The sequence below is a fragment of the Serinus canaria genome, chromosome 5 (genome assembly GCF_022539315.1).
Source record: "Serinus canaria isolate serCan28SL12 chromosome 5, serCan2020, whole genome shotgun sequence".
NCBI lineage: Eukaryota > Metazoa > Chordata > Aves > Passeriformes > Fringillidae > Serinus > Serinus canaria.
Genome location: NC_066319.1, coordinates 38,853,183 through 38,873,747, shown reverse-complemented (window position 1 = coordinate 38,873,747; position 20,565 = coordinate 38,853,183). Strand labels below are relative to the sequence as shown.

Sequence of the window (20,565 nt, the reverse complement as noted above, 5' to 3'; positions counted from 1 at the left end):
TGACTGGGAAAAGCAGGACAGAACACAGCAAATGTAACCAAATGATATCAAGTAGTACATTTATTTCATATAGTAAGTCAGCTTCTGACAGTGAGATGTATTAGAATATAGTCTCTGAAGGTAAAGGGTGGAAGGAAGGCCTGTTGCTCAAGATACTGAATATTTGAACAGTGCCTAGCACAATGAGGTCCTGGTCCTTAGCTGGGGCTCCTAGGTGCTCCTGCAAACAAACACTTTAGGCTTTAGGAGATGGACTGCATAAGCAGTTTTGAAATGGCGTTCCACAATATGGGCTAAGTGACACCTAAGCAGACTTCACCTTTCAAACTCTCCAAGAGAGAAACTTGGTCCAGCAGATCTTCTCCAACGCCAGTTTTAGGATTCATCCACTATCTACCCACCCCTCTGTGCACAGTTAAAGCAATGTTCATTCATCCCACTGCAATATGGTGAGCCTCAAGGAGGAATGATCGATCCCATCTCAGTCACCACATATAAGAGGGCGGAAAAAAGAGCAGCTGGTCTCACCCTCTTCTACTCCAATAACTGACTCAGTGTCTGGCAGGTGCAGAGACTCAACACCAAGGCTGGGCTGAGAGTTCATGGAGATGAGATTCTTACTATGCACTGTCGATTCTTCCAGCAAACTGCTGCCCATCAGTGACTCTATTGTGAAAAAAAAAGTAAAAGAGAATTCCCATGATGCAATTACACTGCAATATAAGATACAATCCCTGCCCCACTTCAAGTCATACTGAATTCTTCCCTAGACAACTGCTTTATCCATTCCTACTGTTTGGGCAGCCAGTGCTCCAATGGATGGAAAATACTATGTTTATTTTAAACTTTACTATGGTGGGATCTTATGCAGGATTGGCTTTCTCTTTAAATAATTCACATTGTGTAAAAACCCAGGCTGCTTGCAACAAGAAAACATAACCAAGGGAAAAAATCCACATAAAAAACCCCAACTAGATTCACATTGATTTTGAAAACAATAAACACATCTGCCCCTTGACCGCCATACAAAAACACACCTTTGTCTTCTGTCCTAGAAAGCGGAAAGGTAAACAGACCTTATCTCCAAGTTGAACAGACTTTTGTTTCTTAGTGGCTTGTGGTCTCCTATTTTCAGGACAAAATCTTTTCTTCGACCATCCACTAATTTTTTTTCCTGCACTATTCCCCCGGAGTGCATGTGCTCCCTTCTTTACCTGGCTGTTCTCGCTCCCTGCTGCCAGCTGTTCCAATTCGGGAGTGGTGTTTCCTCATATGCACATTTCTGCTACCACTCTGGGAAAATGTCTTTCCACAAATTTGGCACTGATGGGGCTTCACTCCTTGGAGTCAAAGAGGGAAGAAATATCCCAAGAATTACCAAACTGGGAGAAGAGACCTCATGAACTAAGAAACTAATAACAATTTTGAAATGGCTGTTAATACCACTGGTCGTAATTTATCAGTAAAAACCAAATGAGACGTATTCCCATCTCCTGGAGGGCCATAAGCTTCTAGAACAGAAGAGGTTTAGATATCAGTAATGGCAGTTGTTGGATAACTCAAGTCTGAAGAGTAACCAAGTCTCCAAGTCACACTGATGAAAGGGAACAAGTTATTTGAAATAATTTACTCATTGATATGGAAATACTTGATGTCCCACATGTAGAATAAAATGACCAGAGGCAAGGAAACGGTCTCCTGCCATCACACAATAAATTGCAGCATCTGCTTTACATTACTGAGCAGAGACTTGATGATGACATGTCACTGTGAAAGGATTTTTATTTTACAGAGCAGTTCATCATTTTCACAATATAAGCATGCTGTCCGTACTTCTTGGCTCAATGGCATGGAAGCCAAGGAGACAGGACAGACAAAGCATGGAGAACTCAATCCCAAATGTTATTACCTCAATAAAATCTCCCATTCCCCAAACATAGCATTTTCATTGTGTGCTGATGATATTTAAGACAGATCAATCAAAACAGAAGGCAGAAGCTTTGAAACACTTCTGAAACACATTTCCACCTAAACCTTTGTCCAATTACAAGTATGTAGTAGGACAAAATAATGGAAAACTCTACCTAAGGCAGAAACCCACGTGAAAGAGATTTCAGATTCAAATGTCTGTGGTTAATATACAGAGATGCTAGTCTCTCTCTTTTAAATAACCAAATGGTGCCTATGAAAAAGATGTTCAACTTCATGACATTTTAGAAACAATTTTTAGAATGTAATTTCAGTTTAGAAATAGACACAGCCTAAAAAATTAAAGTGTACAGGCTACAGGCACCACAAAAGAGAAGTAAAAAAACCACTATGACTAGAAGTTCTGTAGAAACCAGGATTTTTCTTAAGGAAATCAAATCAAAGTCCTGCAATAAAGGTCTTTTTTCAGACAGATCACAGAATGTCAGATAAAGACTCTTACCTGAGTGGACAACCAAATGTTTCCGAAGACTGGAATATTCAGCAAAGGAGCGACCACATCCCTGTGCCTGACACAGAAAGGGTTTTTCCCCTACAAGGGAAAAGTAAGTTCTTAGATTTTGGGATCACAACTTCATCTGATGGCCTAAGTCCCTGAGAACAGCCTGGACATCTCTACTCCATTCTCCCATTTGGAGATTTATGATATCAAACAAATTGTGCATCCTTCCTAAGTTTCCTAAGGCTTTTACAGCATTCTCTTCACCACATGAAACAAAGGCATTATTTTAAAATATTCTTAGACCATCATTCATCAAAACTGAAGTAAGGGACCACTGTATCTAGATAATCTTCCAAGTATAAAAATAATAATAGAGTAATATAAAACTACTTGATCTATGATGTATCTTCTATTTGCAGTTCTCAACAACCAGCTCTCTGTTCCACACACTCACAGAGTCCTGCTCCTTTTCTGCCTCTCAGTGCCAAAAATCCCATTAACTGTATTTCCCTTCATATCAGATTCTATACTTTATTTCAGATCAGGCTGAACTTGCCAAAATCCTGAGAGAGATGTGTCAGTCATTTATATCTATCTATGTGTGGAGGAACTGTAATTCAAGGCACAAATTGTTCTCATGGGCTGAAGTTTATATCCCAGATATTTTTGATTTATTTAAATGATGATAAATTGGGAGGTTACTACATTAATGCAGTGCAATAAAATTAATCTGTTTTGAACACTCTCTTAATAAAGCTAGACATAACTTTTGCCTGCTACATCCCACTAAAGAACTCAATATACCATGTTTAACACTATGATTTGAAGTCTTTAACTGGACCCCTGTACAAGAGTAATAGCAAGACCACTGGAGATTAAACAAGATATTTTAACAATTTATTGTACAACATATATCTAGTTCTTTCAGAGTAAACTTGTTTTTAAAGGTATTTCTGCTGTGACTTTGCTTTTAGAACTCTTCTCCCGACAGCTCATTTATTAACCTCTTATTCACAATAGCATTTGACAGCTGTAAGCAAAAAGGATCAACACAGCATGTTCCAATTGGTGTTACAAAGCTGAAATATGTAGCAGTCTCAAACACTGACTGTACTTTCAGGCTTGCTATAAATCTTTAAAAGTTTGGAAAAACTACCATTGACCTAAATAACAGCACCCGGTTCCATCTCTAAGACACCCTGGAGCTATTTACACCTGCAATTTGATAACACCTTTGGTCTGACCAAACTCTTAATTCCACATTATCCATTTGCAGTTTAGAAAGCTACTATTTACTCCTCCAGAAGCTACTATTCTGCTGGTTGCAGAATGCTCTCTTATCAGGGAGGATTGTGCATGTATCAGCTGGGCCTATTAACTTACTCTGCACCTTGGCTGGGAGCTGTAAGTGCAAAAGAAAACTGCAAAAACTATAGCTGCTGTTACTACATTCAAAATTTTTTTATTGGGATACACAATTTTTAACTACATCCCAACATCTGCCCCCAAACCATGTGTTCCAGCTAGACTGCACATACTTTAAAATAGCAGCTTTTTCCCATGTGCATCAACATACCACATACCATACAGTCGTGTTTAAGGAAGGCAGAAGGCACAAACAGCTGCTGGCGACCCACATAATCTGTAATTTCATTTTACCAGGGAGTCCTTGTTCTCTCACACTTGTCAAGGTTATTTTGAAATGTTAACCAACTGTAATACAATGCTTGAGAGGCCATCAGGGAATCTTTAACAACATTCCAAGAAGCCTGAACTAGGATATTTATTTGAGTGTGTGATAACCCCAAGGCTTAAAAAACTAAACAAATAAAATCACCAGATTATTCACTATGAACTTTGCAGGTCATTAATTAAATTGCTGGTCATTTCAACAGAAACTTTTGTGCCTCTCTCAAACAACTTTCTAGTACAAAAACACCTATAGCACTTTGGCTGCTATACCAACTTCTAAAAATACTGACAAGGCAGGATCATATTCTCCAGAGGAGCCATCATAAACAAACCATGTATAAAATACAGCACTATGAAATAAAGGTTCTTATTTTATTTACTATAAAAAGCTGAACATGAATTGAGAGTATACAGGCTCCAGCATACAGTAACATCCCAAATTAGCATTGGTGCAAACAGCAGTTCGCACACCATAATGCTGCCTTCTAATTCATGCTTTTTTTTACTTGTCTTTGCTACTATATTTTTCTACTCATTCCACTGCATTCCTCATTTCCCTGTATGTCCCAAATGTAGTCATTCTACAAGCAGCATAGGTAACACAAGCTAGTCAGTTAGGCAGATGTCAGTACAGCTCCCACTATCTAAGCAACTGAGCCTTTTAGGAATTTTAAATAACCTCTTTGCAAAACACAATTTCATCTAAGTCCTGTTCACTAACTATTCCCTTGGTAACAGTCTAGTATCACACACACCTCCCTCCACCACACTACTGGAAGGGAATCTTCAGAGTATGCATCTGAGCAGAATACAGCATCACCACACACCATTTGAAAGGTAAAGCCTGTGTGAAACTATACAGGATAGTAAAAGAGATTAGCACTTGATTTATCTGACCTACAGATCAAGGTGAATTGACAGAAAAGGGACATTAATGGAGGGCAGAGGTAAACAAAATAATACTTTCAATAGTTTGAGGACAGAGGAGGAAGTGGTTTATTCCTCAGGAAAGACCCCACCTCAGCACACCACAAATAGGTGAGGTCTAAAACACACCAGTGTGAATTCGTAGGTGGTTCTTCAGATTTCCAGCTGTTGTGAACTGTTTACCACAGCCCAGTTCTGTACACACAAAGGGTTTTTCACCATTGTGAGTTCTCATGTGCACCTTCAGCCTCTGCAAGACGTAGAAACTTTTTCCACAACCTTCTGCTGGGCAGGTGAAGGAGCGGTCGTTACTGCAAAGCAACAAAGAGCTGTTTCATTACCAGCTACTGCAAAGCATTTTTTCATGAACACTTGACTTCTTTCTTATATTAAATATGAGTACCTGTTAAAATACAAAAATTCTAAACCAAACATAACAAGGACCTGCAAAATTATCTAAATCTAATCCAAGTTTTTCAGCATAATTGATTTAAAGCACTCAACAGACCTAATATTTATATGAATAATGCCAGGCTTTCACAGCTTGTTAATATCAAAACCTAACATTATCTCAAATACAGAGTGCATTTTTTCAAGGTCATAACAACAAACAGGTTCATTCTGCTCACCGGTGCGTTTTCAGATGATACTTGAAGTGAGCTGGCCATACAAACGTCCGATCACAGCCCTCAACTGTGCACTTCAGCTTTCTTTCCACACGAGATAAATGAGGAATGGGGCTTGAATCTTTTGGCTGCCCATCTCCTGTGCAAAGATGAACATTTTCCCCTGGAAAAAAAAGCCCACCAAAATCTAAAATATATACAGATTACTATAATGTGTCAAATTCAATAGAAAAAACAGCACCATATATGATACAGGATTGTAAATAAGGCATGTCTCTGGCTACTAACTGTTTAGGATGTTCTACACGCTGCTGCCTATCCTATATCAGAGATCAGACACAGACTTGCAAACCCTACCAGGCCCATAAACTATTCCCAACAAGCCATCTAGATCAGATCAGCTGCTACCAGATAAGGCTTATCACAAAAAGAATAGAAAGCCAATGCACCAGAAATTGTAAAAATGGTCTCTATATCAATATCAAACAAACAATTTTAACTAGCAGCCAACTTTCACCTATTAGCTAAGCTGCTTTTAAAAATATCTCAGCTAAAAGAAGAGATATTGCATTTGCATACAATTATTAAAATAATTAAGTCCAAAAGCATGTGACTAAATCCAATTATGAAATCTCCAGAAAACTGATCTCCAAACTCAGTGGAGCTCAAAAGAAAGTATAATTCACAGTATGTTTTAAAAATAGGCTCTTAAAAGTGAAAATGAAAGTTGAAAAACAAGCAGCTGCAGTCAGAAAGAAGATATTCTTTACATGTACTGAAGAACTAGTAAGCTACAATGAACAGATGGTTCCACTAGAGCTCATTCCCCAAGAAAAAATGAGAAGCCTATTTATAATGAAGAAAAAAGCATAATTGTTCTGTATAATTCTGTCACTGATGATTTAAAGATGTCATAAGTGATTCAAAGCAAGCGAGAATTAAAGAGAGGAAGAAACAATGTGAAACTAGGGGTCTTGTATAGAACATTCAACTTTTGAGATACAGTCTGTGGATCTCCTACCATTATTGCTTGCTTTGGCATTCTTTGCAAGCTGTGCCCGAGTGGCAGCAATTAAACTGTCATGGGCCAATTCTTGCACTCGTAGGAACCATGGGGTACTGCTGTCTGTGCTATCATGGGAGAGAAAGTCATTGCCAGAATCTTCTGCTTCATCTTGAACAAACACCAAGTGCTCTGCAGGAGACCCCAGCCCTAGAAAAGAAGACAAATTTGTGAAACCATAATGTAACAGAGGGAAATTTCTTTTGTTTCTCAGAGATTAGTGTTCATAGCATGGATGAAATAGCTGCCCTGAAAAATCTCCACTGATCTCTACATTATAGAAAGATGACTAAATGCTCCTAAAATATCCAATAATGCCCAGCAAATTTCATGATCTTTCCTCTTCATTAGCAGCAGGGACAGAGTTGTACTTGTATCTCCTGCATTCAGCTGAGACATATCCAGCCAGATTACAAACAGAAGGACAATTACCTGCTCTTGTTAGGTTGAGAAGAATGAATGAAGTGCTGTCGCTGGGCTGGAAGTCTTGCAATAAACTAGAAGTTTCTGGAGTTGACAGAAGTTCAGATGGTTTCTGTACATTCTGTGCCCTTGTTTCCTCTCCATCAGGGCCTACATTTACCTGGAGACTTCTCAGGACAGCAGATGAAGAAACATCTTTGGAAGAATTAGTGTGACTTGGAGAAGTGAGATCTCTTTCATCATCTACTGAGGAAAGTGAAACTAGAGTAAATAAAAGTATAAATACACTGTGAGTAAAGGACACCTATGAAATTATTTTTCTAAAAAAAAAACCAAACAGAACTTGTGAGAGAAGGGAAGAGGAAGTTTCTAGTCAGACTTCACTATTAAATGAGAACATTCAGTCACTCTGCTGAACTTGTTCCTCCATCCCTGGAATGTCTTATCAGCAAGAGACAGTGGGGCCAGAGTGGTGAAGTAAAGACAGCTGTATGAAGGGCAGGGTCAAAAAGATCTGCCACACAGATTTTACCTGGCAACATGAGTCTGTTGCATTCTGAGGTCTCAGTAACAGGAAGCAGAGAGAGACAGGTGATGTCTTTTGGTTCTGATTCCACCAGTCCTTGTCCCAGTGGAATAGAAGTATTTTGAACAAACTGAACCAGCAGCTGAACCAGAAAAAACATACTGAAGATTAGGTCAAGAGCAGCACAAATCATCTAAAAAGGTACTAAATCCAGTCAATCCAGTAGTCCCTACTGTCTTGTATGAGACATTGATATAATACCATGAATACACACAGATATAAATGGAAACTATTCAATTTACATTAATACAACGAAAGAATTGTTTGTCATCTCTGAAATACCTACAAACTTCTCATTCAACATATAATAAACAGCTCTGGATCATTGCAAAGTAAATCTAGTTAGGCTATATTTCTCTTTAATTAACATTTGACCACTTGCTACTTTATTATGATCTAACATTTCAAGGTAATATTTTCCACACTTAGCCTTTGGTACAGGTATTTTTTTAAATCATTGTCTTTAAATACTTAACTGAAAGCTGGCCTTTTCTAAATTTAAAAAAAGCAATCAGAAGACTAGTTACAAAGACGTCTATCATATGGCTATTCAAAAGCAGATAACAATCAGAGAAACATGGTTGAGATGACAAAGGGAAGAACACAGACAGCCTTACCCATCCAAATCAACTCCTCCTAAAACCACAAAGATGGACAACCAACCCACCCACTAAGGGGATTAACAGAAGAAACCCTCTCCAAAATGCTACACGAAACAAGGGAGACTAATGCATAAAGAGGTACAGGACTTAAACTGAGATGCATTCTCAGATGGGAGGAATTTGGGACTGATCAAAAGATTTGGGGAGATTTGTACAGTACTTATTAGGCATTGTTTAAGGGAAAGGCCAAAGGAAGGAAAAGGAAAAGATCAAGATGGATCAGGGCAGAACAAATATATAAAAATGGAGAGGGAAGGATAAAAGGGGTCCATTGCACATAAGCAGGAAGTTGGTCAATTCAGTTGTCTGGCACAGCCTAACTCTTACACTCCATCCTGTCTTCTTAATAAACTCCATTCTTACCTGCATCCTGTGTGGTCCTGCTCTCTACAGTGGGTCTCCAGGGGCACACACTAATTTCTAGTTCGTGTCATATGCTAATGAACCCCAAACCAGCCTAGTTAGCAAGTGAAATGAGAAGTGTGGGGATAAATCCTAAAGAAATCCATTAAGGTTTTCCTTAGGCAGCAGCCCTTGAACACAGAACCAGGTACTTTGTGCTGCCCATATTTATGAGGCTAAAGCTACAAGCACTCAGCCTGTGTTCATTTTGATTTAACAAAGGAGGTGCTGCTGCGAGTTAGGAGATAATACAGTCCAACTTTTGCAATGGACTGAACAAATTCTGTGAACTGCACAAGCTTTTTTAAACACTGTCTCAAATCCCTCCCCCGTTGGGATTTACACTTCAGAAGGACAGAAGGGGGCCAGTTGTAACACACCTAGACACATACTCCACATTTCAGAGAAAATACTGCTCAAACCCCATAAGTAGGATATATTTGTTCGCCTTTATGTTCTGTCAAACAAATTAACTCATATACTCACATTCTCAGGGTTTTTTTTAAACACTGAATGAAGAAATATAGACAGTAACAATATACTAAAAAGTTAAACCTCAAGTCCCTTATCTCTAGGATCTGTTGATTCTGCTGCTGTCTAACAAACAACTGTATGTAGCAAACTATTATCTTTGGCATTTAGAAGGAAATTGTACAAGATAGTTTTTCAAAAGCTACTACCCTCATTGTGACACATTTTAACATGCAGTCACAGAGAGACCCGACAGAGTTGTCTGTGCAGTGAGATAGTTCATCAGTGTCAAAAGAAAAAGACTAAAAAATCCTGATGTGCATATTGTATATTTGTGATTAAAACACAACAGTCACAGATATTTGATTCTTATTTCAATGTTGTGATTGTCTTAGTAATTCCTTTTCAGGACTATTGGCATCTAATTCCAAATTATTCCTGTGGCAGACAGAAGCCTTTTGAGTCTCTCTTACATCAAGAGAAAGTCTGTTAAATCAAAGAAACTGGAAAGAAAACGTAGTATTTTGTGCTCTGATTTCTCTATGTTCACTTCTTCTCACAAAAATACTAGAAATACTGATGCTTTCTCAAGCACTTTTACCTCAAAGAGCTGCTGCTGCTGTAGGAACCCTGAAGCTTTAACAGCCCCAACTGGTCTCCCTGGGACCTGCACCCACTCTGTCTCCCTAGGGGCTCCTTTAAGTTCAGCCTGGGTCAGTCATTCCCCTCCTGAGTTGTGCTGTAGTAGACCTGTCACAAGACCTGCCTACTGGATGAACCTCAGATTTTTACTGCATCTGTGTCTCCAGCCTCATCTTCTGCTGCTCCTGCCTGGATTCTGGATAGATTCTGGACTGGTTCACCACTTTGCCTTACCTAGGGCTGAGGATTCCAGCACCTGTCTCTGCCTTCCATGCTCAGGTGCTGCAGTATTGTGCCCTGGTTTGTGACAGCACTGCCTGGGCTGGGATCACCCTTGACTCCCTGCTCACCCTCCCTTAGGAGCAGGCTGTCATCACTGACAATTATGAAGCTACAAATTAAGTCCTGCAGTCATTCAGATGGCAAGGTGCCATTTGAACTAGGCCACAAGCCAGATGGCAGTTTGAAAGGTTAGAATTGTTTCATCTTAGATATAAGAGTATCCAGGGGACCTAGCAAGAAGATGAATCTATTTTTATGTTGTCAAAAAAATAGATAGGCAATAAGAGACAGTCTCTCACCCCCCCCACCCCACCCCACCCTCAGGGCCATGCATTCTAATTTAGGATTAAAAATAGGAGAAAGAGAAGTAAAAAGAAAGATAGGAATAATGCACAAGGCAACCAGAAAAAAGAAGTAGAGACTAAAAACTGTGAGCACTAAGACAGATCTAAATTTTTGGATTGTCTTTTATGCTGATGAGCTCTACTGCTTCTTACTCCACCACCATGAAACACCTGTTTTATGGACTTGCCTATTTTTATACAAAAAGACCTAAATGAAACTTGCCTCCTACAAGAAGAAAGCTTTGCTTCAAACCTTCCACTTCAACATAGCAACATTAAGCCACTAAAGAAAAGCAAAATGCAGCAACCACAAACAGATGCTCAGAAGAAAGAAATTCCTTTTAATTTGCTTTGTAAAGTAATGACAAACTAGTACAGAGAATTATGAGAGGGCAAAAAAAAACCAGAAGGAAACAAACTGACATGAATCACACCCATTATTAAAATGTGGAATAAAAAAACCTCAACCCTTCACATAAACTAAAGCAAACCAATCATCCAGTCAAATAATATGGACAAAATAAAAGGTTTTCATGTTAGTTTTATCTTGACAGATTTTTCCTAAACCTTCCTGTTCAAAATTATTGAATATCTTTGTGGACAATTACAGCAACTGGAATACAGGAAAGAACTCATTACAAACATTGTGTCATGCTGTCTTAAGCTTCTTGCAATATGGTTTTTCAGCTGAAAGTAAATAGGAAATTAAAGGGTATCTGGGAATTGGCCATTCAGCATAGAAATCTAGGAACAGGACAAATTATATCAAACAGTGATAAATTAAATGCACAGATACACAAACACTAACAAATTCTAGCTAACTGCAGATAAGAGAGAGTAAAAATACCCAGAACTCCTGGGACAGTGATGGGTGGGCCAGTACAGGAATAACTGGAGTGTGACCTTGAAAAAAATTCAACCAGAAACTTTATAAGGAAAAGGAACAATGCTATCTTGGGTTACCAGAACCCATATCTCATCTGCAAGAGCAAAACTCCTATGGGATATGGGGGAAATTCTGGGACTGGGTAAAACCTATCAAGGTATCTTGAGACTGTGGGACTGTGAAAAACATATGGATGCTTAGGGGAAGGACCAAAGGCAAGCAAATGGGGGGATCACAGGAGAGAAACAACTGTTGGGAACAGAAAGGGAAGTGGGGACAATACTGGTTGACCACATTAGCAGGCTGCAGGCTGCATCACCACTGGGGTCTATCTCATTCTCTCTAATGCTTTCTGCTCCTAAATGGTTTCTGAGTACATTCACTTGATTAAATTCACTTTGGCATAGCCTGTGAAATAGAGAAAAACACCATCTGGAAACCCAAGATCCTGGCCAGAGGTTGAATTAAAAAGCCCAAGGCCCGGAGATGGATACTGGAAGAATTCAAGGTTTGGCAAAGAGTAGACAGATGCATGATCACAAGTCTGCATGTCAGCCAAGGGAGGGCATGTGTGATATGCTAGCAAGTGTCAAGCCTTTATAACCGAGAAGTAGGGACCGGATTAGGCCATTTCTTTTCCATGGGAATGCCATTTGCGTTTGAGTGCGCTGGTAGAAGCCCTATCCTGCCACACAGCCATAATGTCAATACTGTCTGTGTGTGCACAGGCATGTTTTTGCAGTTTAGACCCAGATGCACTTCTGTGTGCACCTGGGAACACTCTGGCAATCTCATGTCTGAAAGACCAGGAAGGCAGGAACCTCTTAGATGACACAGTCTGACAAATCCCATAACCAAATAACATCTGGCATCACAAACAGGCCCCAAATGGACTGTAAATATTCCTGAGATGGTGACTGTAGAATCCCTACATAGGGAGGAGACTGATCCACTATGACCAAAGTGCTAGAATTTGTAAGCAAAGCAGATAGGTCATCTTGGGACATCAGAATAGTTATAGTTAAGGAAACTGAATGTACAGAATATTAACAGATTACCAAAGGAACAATAAGAGGTGTGAGGTGGCATTACTCTATAACTAAGACATCCCTTGGAATTTGAAATAAATTTTAATATTGCAAAAGGACATCCTTGACTTAAGAGATTGAAACTTTACGGGACAGACATGAATCATACAGAGAGAATCTATCATCCTTGGAGGGCAAAGTTCAGCTGCATCTTGATATAATGAATTTTATTTTTGCTCTGCCATATCACCTTCTTGAATATACCCTCCTTTACTTCACCTGAAATGCCACATAACTGAAAATAGTGTAAATAATACAGATAGTGAATGTATTCAAAAATGTAAAATATTTCTTGGCTCTTGTCACTAAGCAAATACTTGTTAACCCTGCTGGTCAACAAGAAATGGTTGGACAGGATTACGCCAGGGTCTATCACTGCAAGCAATGCAGAATGCTTGTGTTACCAAGAGACTTAAATAATGTCCCTGAACTGAGAGGGAAACCCCCCTCCCCCAACAAACAACAACCAAAACATTGTTTAAAGAATTTAGAACCTCTACTAGAAATCCTTAACAAGAACAAAACAAAAACCCCAACAAAACAAAACCCCATAAAAAACTAAATCAAACTAAACAAACAAAACAAAAAACCCCAAACAAAAATACCAAAACAAACAAACAAAAACCAAAAAGAAAACCAAACCAAAACCACAACCAACCAACCAACTCAACAAAATAACCAAACCAGAAACAAATGATGATATGGCCACCTGGGATGGATCATCTTAAGTTTGTCCCATAATAGATGATTCAAAAGCCAAGAAGCATCAGACAGCTGTTTTGGCTGAAGCAGGGATTGTTGAGAGGGAGAGGGTAAGAAGGTTCTCCAGAACCTCAGATTTATTCTCCCACTAGACAGCTGGAGAGCTAGACTAGATTCCCAGAGCAGCAGGGACCATGTCCTTAATCAAAACCATTCCTGTTCTAAACTTAACCAGTGAACCACAACAAAATAAAGAGGTCAAAAGAAAATTTAGTGGAGGGGCAGGAGAAAGGAGGGGCTGGAGCTGAAGGGTGTGCAGGGCAGAAGGCTTGTTACCTAGAAACAGGGATGTCCTCCTCCCATACAGTCTCTGGGGAACTAATTAAATCACAAGTGTCTCTCCTTATGCAGCACTGAGGAGGAGAGAAAGGAGAGGCTGAAATACCTCTCTTCACCCCCTTTTCAATAACTAATTCAATTTACAGAACAAAGTTGTAATTTATTTGATTATGCTAGGAGTTACTCCAAGAGCAGAAAGCACCCTGCACTGGACCAGTATGGTAGAGGTGACTGGAAATACGTGCAAGTGTAATAAATCACCTCAAAGGCTTAAACCATGCAAAATGCAAATCGTAGCAGTTCCCTGAGGAATGACAGTTACATAGCGATGGGGGCAGGGAGTCCAGAAGAAAAAGAAAATCCATCTGCTCATACAATTGTCTCCAAGCAACTTCGTAACTTCCTATGAAAGAAGGATTCACCTCTACTCAAGCATTAAATATTTAATGGTATGTTGATGGCTTCTTTAGGGATAAAACCAGTAGCAAACAACTCTATGCAATAGAGACATAGTGCTTTGATTGTTATCATCTAGATGTCACAGAATAACAGCTAGCTCTTAATTAATGTATTTCTCACATGGTAGGGTATATGAAAAAACATCTGTGGCTATAAGAATTGTGGTGCCATGGCTCACTAGAGGATATAAAATCATTTACTTTCAGAGACATTTGAACTGCTATTTGGGAAAAGTGTAAAAAGGGTATCTACCAGTTTCATATCAAAGCAATAGAAAACAGTACTAACTTAACACCCAAGTTTCATAATGAGGACTAAAAAAAAAAAAAAAAAAAAAGGGTATGTATACATGGAAATAAATCAAAATTTTTAGTATAAAATAGCCTCAATCAAGACTGAGGAATATGGTTTAGAAGACAGCATCTACAGAAAGGATGCCCTCTGCAACAACCACTGTAACTTTTCTAATTTACCAGGCCTGTTTCTTCTGGAGAATAAACAGCTAACTCTTATTATGGGCTTGCTGGGAAGGAAATGCAACTCTGCCATGAGGAAATAGGACTATTATGTAAATAAGCCTAATTAACAAATACCTTACTCAAGTTGAGAAAGACAAGGCCCACTTACAGCTCCTATTTGAGGAATGAGCAGTGAGCATTCCAACTGTCCTGGTCCTTGGCTGTCAGAAATAATCTAAGGGAAACCATCCATTCACAGACAAAAGTAACAAAGTCCTCCTACCTTACAGTTCAGAACTCAGAAGAAAATTGACAGAATGTATGAGATATCAGTGACAAGGCAAAAGAGAGGAACTCTTTGCAGATCGTGCTGAGTTTACTCAGAGCTGCTATGAATTTGCAGCTACTTTTCCTGAACAGTGTGATTGGAAGGGCTTTGGCTGCTCTGTTAAGAAACAAATGCCTTGACATATCACGTGAGCAGTAATGAATTAGCAGCATGTAATCATCATTCTTTTTAGAGCAGCAGTTTAAGATACATGCTGTGGTGCTTATAGGGATAGAAACTCAGGACTTTTATTGAGAAGACTCAACAAAAACCATTCAATTAAGTCTTGCAAACTTCCCCAAAAGTTATTTCATAGCTGTACTATGTCCTCTGCTCTAGAACTTTAGCCATCTGCAGAGGTAAAGCTGAGAACCAGGAAAAGCAAGAATACCAAGTGATACAACCCCTGCATCTTTAAGTGGGGAAATGTATAGAGAGCTAGCTGATGCCCCATTCAACCTGAAAAAAAGGGCAAGGAATAGGAGAGGCAGGAGGTGGTGGTGGTGGTGGTGGTGGTAGTGGTGAATGTAACAAATTGCAAACACTTGTATCTAGCACATTACAGGGAAGAGTAACAAAACCCAGAACTCCTCAGTAACTGCTTAGTGAGCCACTGCTAGAGTACATCTTGTAAAGGTTCAACCAGAAATTTTTAACTGGTAAGAAAAAAAGCTATTGTGGTTTAACAGAATGGGTCTCATATGACAGACCAAACTTACTATTCAATACAACAAAGACAGCAGGATGTGTTAAACTTATTATGCTATGTTTAGGGGGAGGATCAAAGGAGGAATCAAGGTAGTTAAATCAAAAACCAGGGGTATGGGGGGGTGAGAAGAGACTCCAAACATATGTTTGCTGGCTGCTAGTCAGTACACTGCTGTGCCTGATCACTGCAGTCCCTCCTATCTAATTACCAAAGACATTGCTAAATATTCTACCCACAACTGAGTCCACTGCTAGTGAGTGTCTAGTTGACTAACGCAAGTAGGAGGCTACTACCGTCTGGAAAAAAAATGGAAAATATTCCAGCCAGAAACTGGTTTAAAAGCCCTGGCTCTGGGCAGGAGGACTGTAGGCCTGGCAGAGACATGTGAATGTGAGTATGCGCGAGAGTCAAGTGATGAGGGTACAGATATAGCCCACTAGCAAACCATGGCTGTTCGCGCTTTCCCTGTGCATGTGATAATGTGCATGTTCATGCTTTACCTGTGTTTGTGGCCAGTTGTGCATGCACAAATGTCCCTGCAATTTATGCCCAGCTGAATCTGGAACAGTCCAGCAGCCTCACACCGAGCAACCGGGATCCCCTGCGTGCTGCTGCCTATCATTTCTGCCAACTGCTCAATGGAAACAGGAGTACTCTGAAGAACAGAACTGGCTGATGCTGATAGAATAATTCAGATTGTCCAAAATCAAGTAGAGTCAATTTGGTTTAAGGGAAAGAAATAGTCAATTTGTTAATTTTTTTTATTCTAATAACAAAACAGTGCTGTAATAGTGGAAAAAAACATAACCTGAGAACAGGCAAGAATATTGGCTGATACTTGAAAGGAGGTGAAAAAAACTTGCAATATTTTCTAATTTTTTACTATTCAAATCAAAGCATGGAAGCATTGGAAGATGTCACTGAAAACACTTGGAAAATTAGTACATAAGCAGCAATCTGAGTAAACTCATTGACTCTAAGTGTTGCCCATAAACGTTCCTGGGAACCAAATTCAGTTCATAATTGCTCACCTCAGGTTTGGATTCTAACTCATCCGATAACATTGATTCAAGTGTCCAACTCCTGCAGCTGTTCTCAGCAAGGCACAGATTTTTTTTTTTTTTTTTTTTTTTTTTTTTTTTTTTTTTTAGTTCAGAGAGAACAAGACTCCCTGCTTATTTTCATATTTTCCTAAGTGCAAACCAGTGTGGTGGTCCTTCTGCAAGAAGCTCTGCTGCGGAAATAATTAATTTAACCTAAAACAACAAAAAAGGAAACATAAAGAAAGAAGAACTGAAAAACAAGAGCAAAGCAAAAAGAAGTGAACATGTGTTGATGCGACTGTGAAATATACTTTGAGGTATTGGTAAAACTCATTAACTGAGGTTCCTGGATTTCTATTTTCACCAAATCAAGAAAATAGCCTTTAAAAATTAATTTCACAATGTTAAGATGTTATTTACCACATTTTCTTTGCAATCACTAGTTTTTAATGGATAATTGCCTAGTTTGTTCTGGAAACTTATGGGATCAACTGCAGATCACATAAAGTATGCAAGATATGAGGAAGCTGAATTCCCAGCCCACAACACAGCGGAATTATCCAAATTATTAATAAAAGGGAGCCATATACAAACAACCTGTCAGCAGGAAACATCAGTTCTTTCTGTCAGTCGAGACATTTCACAGAATCAGAAATTTAATTTCTTGATGAGCCCAGATAAATAGAACTTATTTCACAAATACCCATATGATGCTTGTGCTAAAAGGGGAACATGAACAAGCTTTTCTTGCCTGCCGAGAAAACACCCAGACACTGCTGATGGGAGAAAGATGTGAACTACATACAGTTTTTTCTCCTTTCCAACACAACTACCAATCTATTGACTATGTTAAAAAGTAACGAGAATACTGCATCAGCTAAAAAGAGAACCTAAAAGCCTTCCTCTCATACTCCTGACAGCAGCACTGCAGCACGGAGCTTCACTTGCCGTGGAGGGGCAAGACTCCACACACAGCGAGCGAGCGCAGAGTAACTCAGCCCTGCGCACGCAGCGGGCCGGGGCCCGGCGATACTCCCGCGGCCACCCGCTGCCCCTGCCCCTGTCAGCCCGTGCCCGGCAGGGCGGGCCCCGAGTGACCCACGGGGACAAGAGCCAGCGCTGCCAGGAGTGGCTGCCCACGCCCCGGCCGGGAGGAGCCCTGCGGCGGCCCGGGGAGGAACGGGGGCAGGGCGGAGCGCCGAGGCCCGGCGGGGCAGGTGCCACCCGCCCCAGGGCGGGGGTCCGGCCGCAGCCGTGAGGGGCGGCCCAGGCAGCGGGGACAAGAAGGACAGGAGGGCCGGGGCGTCCCCCCGCGCTCCGCGGCTCGCTGGGCTCTCGCACCCCACAGGGGTCGGCAAGTCCCGCAGGAGTGGCCGGACCACCCCCACCACCCGCCTTACCGGCATCTCCGCCGCCCGGACGTGACGAGCCCCGACCGGAAACACCGCGCGGGCTCGGGGCGAGCGCGGGGCGGGGCGACGCTGCCGCCCGCCGCCGTCTGTTCCCATGGACCCGAACGGAGAGAGGGACCGCTCGGTGATTGGGTTTTTCTCCGGCTCCCTTGGGATCGTTACCAGGACTGCAGTCTGTAGCTGCGGCCTGATTCTTCTTCGAGTAAACCTTTTTTATATGTATTGTTACCGTACAGGTGAACATTATGCCGGAACCTTATGGAAACGTTCAATCTGCTGAGCCCCTTTTTTCCACATAAATCAACACGGAAGAGACATTATCCCAGTTTGCTACAGCACACGTGGAAACACCGGTTTCCTACTAATACTTTGTTTCTGTTCCTGCTTTTCTCTGACTTGCTGCTCTGTCTCTTCTTGCAGCTAGTGATGGAAAACTCCAGGAGTTCCCTGTAGGTCACAAAAAACATATACCAAGTTAGTATTTCCAGAGACGTACATGTCTTTGCAATGTACCTGAAAAACAATAAAGGACTGAGTAATTTAAAGAACTCGCTCTTTGGTTTCAGCTCGTTATCTGTGCGTGACCAGGACAGAGCCCCTGAAGAAGTTGGCATCCTCTGGTCTTGACATTAGCAGCGGAATCAGTGACCTTCAGGCCTGTAAACTTTAACTCTGTTATGCTAACCCGTAGCTTTGGAGCCATATGTGACTCCTGACTCCCATGCCAGCACAGCTGCTCGTGGCACACTCCTGATGCTGGTGCTGATAGGCAGTGAAAACCCTTGTGCTATGGAAGTAACGCAACAGCAGCTGTCAAGGGTAGCAAAATCAGGTTTCCTGAGGCTCCCTCAGAACACTCCCTCTTCTGATCCACGGTGGACTGTGGAAAAAAAACTGTGGTCACTTCTTGGTAAATGGCTGTCATCTCTTGCCTTTAACTACTTTGGAATGGTTTCTTTTTTCCAGTCACTCCAAGATGTGCAATATGGCTTCACTGCATTTCAGAACATTTGAAAATTTGATTTGCGGCATAAAGATTTACAGTTATCTCCCACAGCTTTAAATATGCAGTGAGTGGCTTAATGGAGGAGTCATTCTGACAGCCTAGTGCTTCAGCAAAAGGACTATTGACCAGCTACTTGCTAGAGCCACTTGGTAATTCCATAAAGTCTGCAAGCAAGTTAGATGCATGTCTTTTTCTGAGGTAATTATCCCACCAGCTTGCAGGCATTGCATTAATACTAACAAAAGCCTGCACTGTGAAATCAATTTTCAGTCAAGCTGAAGCATATTTCTGTTGTACAAGGCAGGAAAAAGTGATTCAAAACCCAGAATCAACAGCCTCAGAGACTGGGCTGCCTCAGTGCCATACTGGCCCTGCAGATGGATTCTATCAGGGAATCTATAAAGTCTGGCATTTATCATATTGGACCACTGAGCCACAGTTGTGATGGGCTGAAGCTTTAGACAGATTAATTTATTTAAGCTTACAAAACTGAAAGTAATAACTTCTGAGACTGAATTTTTAACACAATCCCAAAATATTGGAGGTCATTAAATGGCCATGCAGCAGTAACAGTAAAAGACCATTTCAGTTTTCTGTGGAAATATATTGAGGAATATATTCAGTGCAGGTAGCTTGGTTTGCAGCTGCAGTGTGAGCTGCAGATTGAGCTCTCTGGATGGCTGGAGTCTGAGGCAAGAGGCTGTGAACTGCAAACCCTTTGACAAGCTCAGGGCCTGTGGCCCAACTAAGTGACCAGACACTCAGAGACATGGCAGGAGCCAAGGACCCCCAGTTGATCCCATGCTTAGACTGTGAGGGTATAAAACCCCAGGGTTTCCTTTGCTCAGGATCCCAACTCAAGCTGTTTAGTTATTTCATCAAGACTGAATTATTTTAAGGATTGAGAGCAGTGAGACTCTGCTATGGGAAATCTGGCTTTGAGATGGTAAGGAAACTTTGTCTGACTGTGTGATATGGGGGTGTGTGGGGAGTCAGGCTCACTGGGGCTGCCCACTGGGAAGGGATTTCAGTCCCAGCTTAGATGGGTGAGAGTGTGACTGCCGGAGTAGTTCCTGGATGGTCAGACAGGAAAGTTTCCCTAACTCAGCATGCCATTTTATTACTGATCCAATACAATCCAACAAAGGTAACAATCAATAACTACTAATTTCATAAACTGACTTTTCTTGATGCTGCTTTGGTAATCCAAAGGAACTGAATCATAAAGCTTGATGCTGTTTTACATTAAGATACTCAGTAATCTTGGAAGTCCTTTGACTCATCACCAGCTCAACAATGGGGAGTCACTGAGTAGATATTAAAATATGGAGACATGTAGGCGCGTAAGTTCCTTTCATTTGCATCCTTCTAGGCCAGATGAGTTTGGCTGCTGCAGAACTTGCATCTTGACTGCCTGGGGAATTTTGGTGGAATCCACAGTGGGAGTAGCACAGCACTTACCTGAGTTGTTTATGCTGGTTCAAATCACTTATGCAGGTGTGTGAAGCAGCACCAGTCCCTGATGAGGGAACTGGCTGGGAATTTCCTATAGTCTTACTTTCATAGTAACATCTGCCTCTACAG

At 40.9% G+C, this 20,565-nt stretch overlaps 1 protein-coding gene across 4 annotated transcripts; it reads right to left on the bottom strand.

Annotated features, from left to right (window-relative positions):
* Positions 1–42: 42 nt before the first annotated feature.
* Positions 43–18,086, bottom strand: ZNF410 (zinc finger protein 410). 4 transcript variants are annotated; one of them, XM_018907421.3, is made up of 10 exons: positions 17,964–18,017; positions 16,552–16,776; positions 7,695–7,830; positions 7,172–7,423; positions 6,698–6,889; positions 5,680–5,839; positions 5,180–5,361; positions 2,432–2,521; positions 1,215–1,340; positions 43–666 (listed from the first exon to the last, which is right to left on the bottom strand). In XM_018907421.3, the coding sequence occupies exons 2-10, from the start codon at positions 16,582–16,584 to the stop codon at positions 482–484; spliced, it is 1,356 nt and encodes a 451-aa protein (XP_018762966.1). In that variant the 5' UTR covers positions 16,585–16,776; positions 17,964–18,017; the 3' UTR covers positions 43–481. The 4 variants fall into 4 exon arrangements, with proteins under 4 accessions (XP_018762966.1, XP_009100146.1, XP_050831715.1 ...); XM_009101898.4 differs by having other exon boundaries at positions 7,172–7,405; XM_050975758.1 differs by lacking the exon at positions 16,552–16,776 and having other exon boundaries at positions 7,172–7,408; positions 17,964–18,086.
* Positions 18,087–20,565: the final 2,479 nt, after the last annotated feature.

Bases quoted from the DNA above. Each gene is read 5' to 3' on its own strand.
- ZNF410 (XM_050975758.1), bottom strand. From the start codon at position 18,071: ATGGGAACAGACGGCGGCGGGCGGCAGCGTCGCCCCGCCCCGCGCTCG. The intron at 5,840-6,697 runs GTAGGAGATCCA...TTTTTTTTCCAG, and splicing joins TGCCAAAGCAAGCAATAATG to GGGAAAATGTTCATCTTTGC. The intron at 1,341-2,431 runs GTAAGAGTCTTT...TTTGACTCCAAG, and splicing joins ACATTTGGTTGTCCACTCAG to GAGTGAAGCCCCATCAGTGC.